Genomic DNA, 11273 nt, shown 5'->3' on the forward strand with positions numbered 1-11273 from the left:
CCTTTCTCCCCGCCCCCACTCCCCTCCCCCCCAATTCATTTCTTCACAACAGGATTACATTTTCTAGAAGTGCAAGAGAGGACTCTGAAATGGTTTACAGCCCTTTGAAGGTATTTCATGCAGTGACAACCCCTGAAACCCCATTCTGCAAAGTCTCGGCGTGGTAACTTTTTTCTTTTTAAACGGGGACGCCGCCTGCCTTTGTGTTCCTGTATTTATGCCAGGAAAACGCGGACATCAGATAGGCTGGCCTGGAAAAAGCAAGTGCAGGCTGTGGCGCCTGTGCCCAGGTTTCTGCCGATATGAAATGGAAGCGCAGCCAGCCTTCCTGCACCAGCTCTGGGCTCATGCAAAGCCCTCTCCAAAGCAGAGTTGCACGTGGGAGCTCTGGCTTGGAAACAATTTGCTCTTTTTTTCCCCCCTGTCTGTGCCATAAACACTTGAATGTGCACACAACTGCCGAGCTTGATGCTGCAGCCTCAGGAGATGGGGCGGGAGCAGGGGGAGGGGCTGCGTGTGCAGAAAAGCTAAAGAAAATTGAGAAATGCCTGTGTTTTATTGCCCATCTGATTTTTTTTTTTTAAATGGGCATGTTTTGCAATCACGGTTTAAAGAAAGTTCCAGAAAGTATAGCCAAGGCAGCATGCCTGTGCTTCAGGGGGTCAGGTTATTGGGGGTAAGGTCGTTCCCCTCGAGCCCCGAGGGAGTCGGGAAGGTGTTATGGTTTTCAGTTAGGCCTGGAACAAGTAGAGTATAGGCTTTCTGGATGGGGGGGGCGGGAAAAAAAAAAGCAACCTGAAAAACAAACAAAAAAACCCTTTTAGTCAGGAACAGTGGCTTTTTGTGCAGCTTTCTAGGCGGGGAGGCTCCTGTTTTTTCAGGAGAGATGAGCAGAGTCGGTGGAAGTTACTCAAACCCGAGGCTGAAAGTTACTCTATACACCCTCAGAAGACCTGAGAGATTTCAGGACTAGATCCTTCTCAGCGATCTCATGGAGTCGGGGGCGGGAAAGGATTCGCACTTTTAAGCCAGCAGCCGAAAAACTGAGTTCGGCTCTTAGAAACGAGAACAGCATTCGAATGCCTTCCCGGCGGCAGGCACGGCTCAGAAAGGGCCATGTGTGCTTTTTAAAGTCCAGAAAATTAGAGCTCCAGGACACACATTTTTCTCTTAAAAAATAGGAAAGAAGCAAAAAAAAAAAAAAAAAGTTCTCTAATTTTGAGTGCCTAATAGTTCTCTGCGGGAAGTGTTTGATGCTTTTGTTACACTGGGGGGGGGGGAACCCCACTATGGCTTGTTTTTAGGGATGGGGAGATTAAAGTTGGCTCAGCCACGAGTAGGTTGGGAAGCTGACAGTGTTTTGTTCCAAGTGCCCACAGGGTGGAGAGGCTGAGACTAATGCAGGTGGCCTCCGACTGCTTGCTGTCGGCCGAGGGACAGATACAGGAGCAGTGTGCAGCGTGGGGACTGGGGACTCTGAGGGCTCGGTCACCCAGATAGCATCTTCCAGTTTTCTTATTATACCACTTACCTCTGTGGGGATCTTTTCTCTGTATTAATAGAAGACTCTGAGATTGCAGACCATCTCCCGAGAACCCCATCACGCAGAGCGAGAGGACCCACAGTGAGTGGCTCTCAGCCCGGCTGACCTCCCCCTGGCTCGACCCGGTCCTCAGCTGGGTGGCAGTTAGGGCTCTGGTTACACGTGGCCAACTCAGACGGCAGCCTTTGCGACATGGGATCTCTGGATGTGCCCTTCCCTGGGGACAGTGCCACTTCCCTGTCGGGCAGACGAGCCCGACAGACCAGACCGAGTTTCTGGGTGTGTGGGGTTCATTTTATCCCCCAAATACTTAACGTGGAGGAGGACGCACTAGGTGTAAGGTGACATGTCCCAGGGCCCTGAGAGTAAGTGGCCTATATCTGATTAGGATACAGCTTCCCCGTTTTTTCCTCTCTCCCTTTATTATTTTTTGAGTTCTCAAATGATTCAGAGCAGTTCCTTATTTGTGCAAACCGAGATCACTCAGGGTCGCTAATGAGTGTGTGGTCAATATGTCACTGTCTTCTGTTCACTTGGTACGGGGTCCCTTCTCCTGCCCAGCCTCAGTTCCCAGGTGCACGGCAGTGACGGAGGCTGGACAGGTGGTCCTGTCTGGGGACGGCGCTGAAGTGCTCCCTGAAATTCTATCCTGGGAGAACACAGCTCCCAAATGGCAGAAAGCCAGTGAGGAAGTCCCTGTAGGCAGAGTCCCGAAGAGCCCAAGGGCCAGAGGGCCCCTCGGTGTCCTAGCCAGTGCCTGGGTCCCCGCCCGGCCCCGTTATCTCATATGCACCCCTGGAGACTGGGGGCGCCTCCCTCCCTCCAGGGGGCCTGCCACCCACCGTGACACGCCCCGCAACCCTTCTCTGTGGTTTGTGCTGCTTCCACCCTCGGGAGCCTTTTCAGCCCCAAAGGCCCCTCGCTCAAGGCCCCCCTGGCTCCTGCGTGAACAGGCCCAGCCTGGCTCCCTCACCCCCGCCCCAGGGCCTGACTGTCGCCTCCAGGCCTCCCTTACGGGCTCTCGGCCGCAGCCAGATTCGGTGACCGTCTCCAAGACATCGCCGACGCCCTCGCTTCTCTCCTTGCCCCTCGAAGGCCCCCCGTCCACCCAAGTGGGGATCCCTCCCCCTCCCGCCCCAGGGGCACCCGCCCCCCCATCCTCTCGTCACCTCGCCTTCTCGCTGAGCTGCTGAGCTCCTGGGGACCGCGTGAGATGATGCCGGTTTGCCATGCCCGGAGCACAGCCCCCGGCAGAAGATGCTCCACAGACATTTGGGGCACGAGAAGGGGTGAGGGTAGCCCAGCTGGGAGAGCGTCTGGACAGTCTCTCCCGGACGCCCGTGTCCAGTGCAGGCCTCGGATCGTGGGTCTCGGTGGAGCTTGAGTAACTATTGCTCCTTGGACGACTGATTCATTGAACACTTGCTTCGTGGCTGTGTCTGCACGAGCACAGACGAGCTGCCGTGGGTGCGGGGCCGGAATGTGAGCGAGGCAGTGACGCGGCCTGGCACTGCCCGCCCGGTCGGGGAGAGGAGAGGTGGGAGAAGGGGGGTGCATTGCTCGGGACCGGAGGGGCTGAGGGGTCAAGTCGGGAGGGGTCTTCCTGGCTTGCGATGGGAACTTGGAAACACACTGAGGGCGCTTTGGGTGAACGCTAGCCAGATGCCCAAACGCTTGGCATTCTGGCGCGGAGGGAGTGACTTTTGGCCAGTGAAGAGACGTGTTGATTGCAGGACAAACCACCGCCCGGTGGAGACGCTAAACTCGGAAGCCTCTAATTCTGGCTTGGCCCCCAGCCGGCGGTGAGCTCAGGCAGACCATTTGGATGCAGCTAAATACCCCAGGCCGCTTTGCTGCTGCTCACTCGTCGTCAAGGATACTGGGCGGATGAATGATGAGAGGCTCATCTCCCAGGGAAGGCCTGGAGGGGACAGAGAGGAGCCCTCCACTCCACCCTGGGGGACTGGGGCTGGTATGGGAGGCCCTCACGGACCCCGGGGCGGGGGAGGCCAGATGCTCCTCCGCAGGCCTGGGACCGTCCCTGCCGTCCGTCGTCGTGGCATAGGTGTGATGCCGGCTGAGGCAGCGTCGGGGCAAAGGGAGCGGCAGTGACGCTCGCCGCTGCCGGTTGGGGCTCTGTGGTCTAGGAAAACGGAACGCGGACCTTTATTATTTTGTGGAACAGCCCCGCCTCCGCGAAGATTCATATAAGTTACACAATTACGGAAAAGTTACATAATTCTCAACGCCCATAGAGTAAGGACCGCACTCCCCGCTCTGTGCCCTCATCCCCCGCTCCTGGGCCGAGGTTTCCATTTACTGCAGATAATTTTCTGTGCCTTTACGTATATGTATGTGTACATACGAAAACATAATTTTTGTCTCTTTTTCACACGAGAGACTCTGCTGTGTGTGCGTGCGTGTGTGCGTGCATGTGTGTGCGGGTGTGTGGTGCGGGTGTGTGCGCGTGCGTGCATGTGTGTGCGTGTGCGTGCGTGAGCGTGCGTGTGTGCACGTGTGTGCATGTACATGCGTGTGCGCATGCGTGTGCGCGTGTGGTGCGTGTGCGCATGCGTGCGTGCGCGTGCGTGTGCATGTGTGCGTGCGTGCGTGCGTGCGAGCGTGTGTGCGTATGCGTGCGTGTGTGCGTGCATGTGTGCGTGTGTGCGTGTGAATGTGCGCGTGCATGTGCGCGTGTGTGCGTGCGTGTGCATGTGCGCGTGCTGGCGTGTGTGTGCGTGTGTGTATGCGCACGCTCACTGCCTTTGACTTGTCGCTGTAACGTTCCGTGCATATGTATGTGTACATACGAAAACATAATTTTGGCCTCTTTTTCACATGAGAGACTCTGCTGTGTGTGCGTGTGTGTGTGCGTGCGCGTGTGTGGTGCGCGTGTGTGCGTGCGTGTGCATGCGTGTGCATGCATGCGTGTGTGTGCGTGTGTGTGTGCACACACTCACTGCCTTTGACTTGTCGCTGTAACGTTCCGTGTTCGTAAGAGTCCGTCTTCCTCTCGTGTTTACAGCTGGGTCCCGTTCCGGACGGTGGACCGGCCACACTTGGCCGAACCGTCCCTCCGCTGGTGGACGTTTGTGTCGTCTTCGGGTTTTACAAGCATACAAGTGGCGCTTCGGTTAACATCCTTGTGGGTGCACTGGGGAACGTGTGACTCTTTCGAGAGGAGGAATGTGTGACCTGTGAAGTCGCAGAACTGGACGAGTCTTGTTCTGCTTCCCGTTTCTCTCCTACCTGTCTGAGGTGGGCTCATTCTCCCGCCCGCCCCATGCGGGCTTCGGAGCCACAGGGAGGCCGGCAGCGGGCAGGCGTGGCTGACACAGAAGTCTCTCCCGAGCTCTGGCCCCAGGCCCGTGGGGACAGAATTGCTGTTTTATTCCAGCAGAGGTGACTCATCTGAGGTGGGTGACGGTGTCTCCTCCCGTGGTCACCAGCCCCGCCGCCTCCCAGCAGAGAAGCCCAGCCACATGGGCTGATACGCGAGTGTGTGCAGAGCACACTCAGCTGTCTTGGACAGGGTCACGCTGCTTCCGCCGGCGGGCTGACATGCTGGTCATGTCACTCAGGCACTCCGGGGACTCACGTGGCCGCAGGGAGCTCAGTAGAAGCTTCCCTCAGACTTTGCTGGGAGCTGGGTGGCCAGGCTTAGGGGACCAGGGCCTGAAAACACAGTTTGCTCAGATCGGGGCTCTGAGAGGCTCCCCTGTGAAAATCTCAGCCCGTGACTCGTCACCGGGCCCGCCCTGCCGCCCCGAGCCGCCTGCACGTGCGCTTGGCAGTGTGGCCTTTGCCGCAGGCCACGTGCCACGTGCCACGTGACATGGCACACTGCCGTTGTCAAAGAATAGTCTCTTCTCTAGAAACAGCCCTTGCTTGTCTCCAAGACCTAACGCATGGAAAATGCCCAGATGGCGAAAGGCCGAGCGGTCCTGCGGCCGTTCCCTGGTCCCTGTTTAAACACGCGGGATTCGATGACTGTGCTGCTTATCCCGTCTCCTTCCTCTGTGCCTCTGCGGGGTGGGGGGAGGGGGGAGAGTCCCCGAAGAAGGTGCAGGTCGAGGCGTAGGTCTCTGGCTTCATCTCCTGGGCTGTCGGTGACGGATGGTCAGTGGTCGGTGGTCAGCGGAGCCAGCTGGCTCTCGTGCTCCAGCACGGAGCGCCCGGCCTCCGGTCCGGCCCCCGCCCTGCTCTGGCCGAGATAGTCGCTGTGCCACCTGGGAGGGAGCGGGGTACACAGCTGCAGGGGGAGCTGCACCCGGCTCCTAAGCAAAGCTTCCAGCGATCACCACGTCGGGTTTTCACTGTGCAGATGGCAGAGGCCCAAACCCTCTGCCACCACGGCTGGGGCCCTGGGGCTACCACGCTGGCAGCCGCCAGAGGTGCAGGGGAGCGAGGGGCCTGGAAGGACGTCTCCTCGTGTGATTTCCGGGGAAGGGGCGCGGGAGGCAGGGGTCTTCTCACTTCCTGCCCCTGCCCCTGCGTGGGTCCACCTGTGTACGCCCAGACCAGCGGAGCGTCTCCTCGGGGTGAAGGAAAAGGTGGGGGGACTTGGCATCCAAGTCAGGCTAACGAAGGCTGGGGGTCGTCTCCGGCACCCGTGAGCCGCCCCCACCCCAGGATTTACGGCCATGTCTGCTGAGGCCTCACGGGTGGGCGGTGCCCATGTGGCAGAGGGCGGAGCCCCCAGTGGGCGGCAGCCAAGCGGCTCTCAACCTCTGCCCAGCTGCGGGACTGAGGTTCGTTCCCCAACCACGCGCCTCTGCCCTGCGGGGAATCTGGGGTCACGTAAACTAAGCCTGTGTGTCATTTTGTGGAAACAGAAAAGAAGAAGCTGACCGCTTTAGAAGCCCGCGGGGGGCACAGCCAGCCTCGTTCGTCCTTCTGGGCTCGAGGTCAGGTCCAGGCTGCTTGGCGGCCCAGAGAGGAGGCAGCAGCAGCTCCCAGGCGTGGTCTGGGGCTGCCTGCCCACCCGAGGCCAGTCCGCTGGGTCCCGGGGGCCTGGCTCCTCGGTGGTGTCCTCTGCTGCCCTGTGTGCCTGTGTCATATGCAGGTCCTCTTAGGTCGGGGTCTTCTGAAGTCTCTTTTGTGAGGGGTTTATTTGTCCTAAACTTGGTCTTACTGAGCCTCCTGGGCGCCCGCATGCTGGTGGCAAGTCGGTCACAGGGCATGAGCGTCCTGGTAGGGTGGCTCTGTGGACCGCCAGGCTTCCCAGCTGTGGGGCCGGCGGTTCCACCTCCTCTTGGGGCGTCCGGCCCTTTACATCAGCAGTGGGGGCACCAGGAGGAGAACTAGCGGCCACTTGTAACCCAGCGGAGCTGCCAGAAGCCTGCAGCCTTCTCTGTTAGTGGGGTCCTGGGGAGGTGACCCAGCGGCCTGCCTCTGTGAGCTCCCGAGGGTCCTGCCGGGTGGGGACACTTCCCGCTTTGCCGGTAAGAGTCAGCCGACTGTGGGGCGGGAGCTAAGCGAAGCTTCGCTCTGCTGGCGGGGGTGGGGGTGGGGGTTGGAGTTTTATAGAGCACGTGCCATGTGTTAGGTTCTGCATTCGGCCTTGCGTTCCTAGGTGACTCTGTGACGTAGGTGCCAGTGTCCTGAGAAGCAGTGGCAGACGGGTTAACTGGTCTCACACATCAGTGAGTGAGGAGCCAGAATCCCTGCCCAGGAAAGCCTTTCGAGCTGTCTCTTCCCGTCGTTACCGTGGCCACCTGGGCGCAGAGCCGCGGCCATTGTCCTCCCTCCTGCAGCCGGTGGTGACTTCTGTGTTCTGGGTCTTGGCACAAATCGTTCCCGAAGCAGGTGGACAGATTAAAGATGGAACCAGGGCGGTGGCTCAGCACCCGGGGCAGCTGGTTGGTTGCCCGTAGCTGAAGGTCACACGGCCACGCCAGAGTCTGCAGGTTCGGAGCTCGGCGGACACTCCACACATTGACCGTGTCCCCCGAGCCTTCAGGCGATGTCTTGAGAACAGGGCCATGAAACGGCAGAAAGCAAACACTGTGTCCTTGAGCACCGTGTGGATTTAGATTCTGGGTCTGCTCGATTGCGTTTTGCAGAGTTCTGTTACGGTGGTTTTCTTCGCAAAAATCCTGCAGGGCTGAAGCAGACTAGCTGGGCTTCCGGGGCGCTGGAATCCGGGGCGCTGGAAAAGCGTTTTGACTGAAACACGTTTTCTAACAAAGCGATATTTCCCTCCTGTCTCTTTGGTTTGACTTTGCGTGCAGGCCATTGGATCGCTGCCCTTGACACCATGGACCTGCATCTCTTCGACTACTCGGAACCGGGGAACTTCTCCGACATCAGCTGGCCATGCAACAGCAGCGACTGCATCGTGGTGGACACGGTGACGTGCCCCAGCCTGGCCAACAAGAGCGTTCTGCTGTACGTGCTGTCCTTGGTGTACATTTTCATCTTCGTCATCGGCATGATCGCCAACTTCGTGGTGGTCTGGGTGAACATCCAGGCCAAGACCACCGGCTACGACACGCACTGCTACATCTTAAACCTGGCCATCGCCGACCTGTGGGTGGTTGTCACCATCCCGGTCTGGGTGGTCAGCCTCGTGCAGCATAACCAGTGGCCCATGGGCGAGCTCACGTGCAAGGTCACCCACCTCATCTTCTCCATCAACCTCTTCGGGAGCATCTTCTTCCTCACGTGCATGAGCGTGGACCGCTACCTGTCCATCACCTACTTCACCAACACCTCGAGCCACAGGAAGAAGACGACGCGCCGTGTGGTCTGCGTCCTGGTGTGGCTGCTGGCCTTCTGCGTGTCCCTGCCCGACACCTACTACCTGAAGACCGTCACGTCCGCGTCCAACAACGAGACCTACTGCCGGTCCTTCTACCCTGAGCACAGCGTCAGGGAGTGGCTGATCAGCATGGAGCTGGTGTCCGTCATCTTGGGCTTTGTCATTCCGTTCTGTGTCATTGCCGTCTCCTACTTCCTGCTGGCCCGAGCCATCTCGGCGTCCAGCGACCAGGAGAAGCACAGCAGCCGGAAGATCATCTTCGCCTACGTGGTGGTCTTCCTGGTGTGCTGGCTGCCCTACCACCTGGTGGTGCTCCTGGACGTCTGCTCCATCCTGCACTACATCCCCTTCACCTGCCAGCTGGAGAACTTCCTGTTCACGGCGCTGCACGTCACGCAGTGCCTGTCCCTGGTGCACTGCTGCGTCAACCCCGTGCTCTACAGCTTCATCAACCGCAACTACCGCTACGAGCTGATGAAGGCCTTCATCTTCAAGTACTCGGCCAAAACCGGCCTCACCAAGCTCATCGACGCCTCCAGGGTGTCCGAGACGGAGTACTCGGCCTTGGAGCAGAGCCCCAAATGACAGCTCACCGGGTCTCCGGACACGCGCGCTTGCTGTCAGCCGGCCACCGGGCAGCGTCGTTTCTAAGATAAAGCCGAGGGGCCTCGGGGCTCGACGGGCAGCCTGAAGGGGGGCACACCTGTCACCGTGCATCCTCTCTCTCTCTCTCCTGCCAGCGTGGCTGTCACGGGCTGTGCATTCTGAGTTACGTCACGTGGGGTTTGTCAGAGCCAGCGATGGGATGGCTTTGCCTGCACTTCTGTAAAATAGGACTTTCTGTGTTTCCCGAAGGTTTTATACGGTGTTTTGTATTTAAACGTTAAGACTTTATTTTCTCACTCTTTGCTGTACCTTATTGGAAAGTTTATATTTTAAATGTTGTATGGGCGGTATAATGCTGACATATATTCAGAGTGCTGTAGCGTTAAGATTAGCTTGACTTTGGTTTTGACTAAGGATAACATTCACTGTTAGCTGTTGTGGAATTTTATATACATAAATGTATAAATATATAAATATATGCCAGTCTTGGCAGAAATGTTTTATTTACGACAGTCTTACATCTGTGTGGTGCTTCGTGCCAGCATGGGATATGGAGCGAGAACTGCTCTGTAATACAGTTTCTGACATTAATAGTATTTGTAAAAAAAAAAGCCGTACCGTTCCGGGCTGCAGCCCTGTGCACGAAACGAACGCTCATTTCAGAGCATTCTTCAATGTGTAAGTTATTTTTTTAAATAAAGGTTGTTTTTTTTTTTCCTAAAAGGGCTTTCGCGTCTCCGTTTTAAAAGCACGCTTGGCGTTTAGGTGGCGTGTGTGACAATACTGTATAAACACATACAGCACATACGAGCGAACACGTAATAAATATGTTTTAAAAAAAGAGAGAGTGTTTTACCAAAGGCAAAACCCAGGGGTTAACTTGGAAGAAATGATATAAGAGGAAAAACATTGTCTGCGTTGAGCGTTTTGGTGTGTTTTTGTTTTTTTTTAATTCTCACGATGTGCTTGAGGGAGGGGTGGAGGTTTGGGGGTGCAGGCGGCTGTCGGGATGAAGCTAGCGCAGAAAAGCCCCCGCCTGCCCTGCATGTGGGGATCGCAGCCCGAGACCCTGTCTCATGGGTGCCCCTCACGTCACGGAGCCCCGGACCGTCTCCGCGAAGGTTCCGTGGTTCAAATCCCCATTTCCCATTTCTCGGTCCAGGACAAACGCTTCGTTTAAAAATCACCCGTCAATGTCCCTCTACTGGAGGCCACGCAGTGAGTGAGTCACTAACTAAACCTGTTTGCTAGTTTGAAAGCACCCTCCACGCTCAGAACGGCCGAGTGAGCTGTGCCCGCACCTGCCGGACGTGGGGCCACAAAAGGCAGGGACGTGAGCAGGCAGGCTCGCCTGGGCAGGAGCTCGGAGACGGGCCTGGCTGCCCGGCTCTGTTCTAACCACCTCTACCTCCGACGAGGCCGATTTGCAGAGAGCTATTTGCCAACGCAAAGGTGGGCCGGGGCCAGGGGCTCAGGCCTCCTCCCCGTGATGTGGGAGCTGAGACGGGGAAGCAGCCTGCGCATGTGGCTCGCCCGTGGACTCAGCGGCCAGCCCCGAGCAGGGCCCAGAGGCCGAGCCCGCAGGGGGAGGGCGCCTGCTTCCTGCGAAGGGCTTTATGGCCGAGAGTTGGAACCCGGTATGATACATTACTCTGGCTACCTGCCTGAGACGCATCCGTGTCCTCAGGTGCACGTGTGCCTTGCTTTGTTCCAAACGGTTCAGGCTGGGTGACGATGCAGATGGCGGGTTAACAGGATGGCCACAGATCAGGGTCCGAGACCGAGGGCGAAGCTCGGTGGAATGGCAGAGCGGGGTCGGAGGAAACTGGCCCGAACATGCGCTCCTGACAACAGAAGGTCGTGAGTTCGTTCTGAGTTTTCTAGGGGTCTAAGTTCCGCCAGAAAGATCCCTGTCAGCGGTACATTCAAGGTGGAGACGAGACTCGCATCCACGAGCTCGGCTGTGCAGTGCGTGTAACAGCAAGTAATTCTGTCGAGGACCCGTCTCGGTCAGTTCGGAGATGCTCCCGGCCGCCCCAGCTCCCTCCCTCTGCCCCATTACTCTAGAATTCCGGGGCAAGCTGGGGCGGTTACGTCATGCGGGGGGGGGCGGTGCTTCTTGGTCACTGTTCCCACCTGCCTCTGCTGAGATGTCCCCTGCCTGCCCACCTGGACCTTATGTAGATGTCTTTATGTCACCCCCGTTCAAGGGTGTCTTCCTGCCGTTCCACACCGCGCTGACCGTGGGGCGCTCGGGGACTTGGTGGGCTCCCCACCCCCTTTTCTGCTTTTCCCAGCTGCTGCTTCCAGAGCTGAGGTACAGAGAGAGGGAGGAGGGAGGAGAGCAGGTGCTGAGCCGCA

At 57.9% G+C, this 11273-nt stretch overlaps 1 protein-coding gene across 1 annotated transcript in view; it reads left to right on the top strand.

Annotated features, from left to right (window-relative positions):
- The window catches only part of ACKR3 (atypical chemokine receptor 3), a 10720-nt gene extending 1204 nt beyond the window's left edge, over positions 1-9516 (top strand). Inside the window, exon 2 of the mRNA XM_006909892.3 lies at positions 7777-9516. Within this exon, the coding sequence (XP_006909954.1) occupies positions 7803-8891 (1089 nt within the window). The 5' untranslated portion in view covers positions 7777-7802 and the 3' untranslated portion in view covers positions 8892-9516. The remainder of the gene's footprint in view (positions 1-7776) is intronic.
- Positions 9517-11273: the final 1757 nt, after the last annotated feature.

This window comes from Pteropus alecto, unplaced genomic scaffold (genome assembly GCF_000325575.1).
Source record: "Pteropus alecto unplaced genomic scaffold, ASM32557v1 scaffold143, whole genome shotgun sequence".
Taxonomy (NCBI): domain Eukaryota; kingdom Metazoa; phylum Chordata; class Mammalia; order Chiroptera; family Pteropodidae; genus Pteropus; species Pteropus alecto.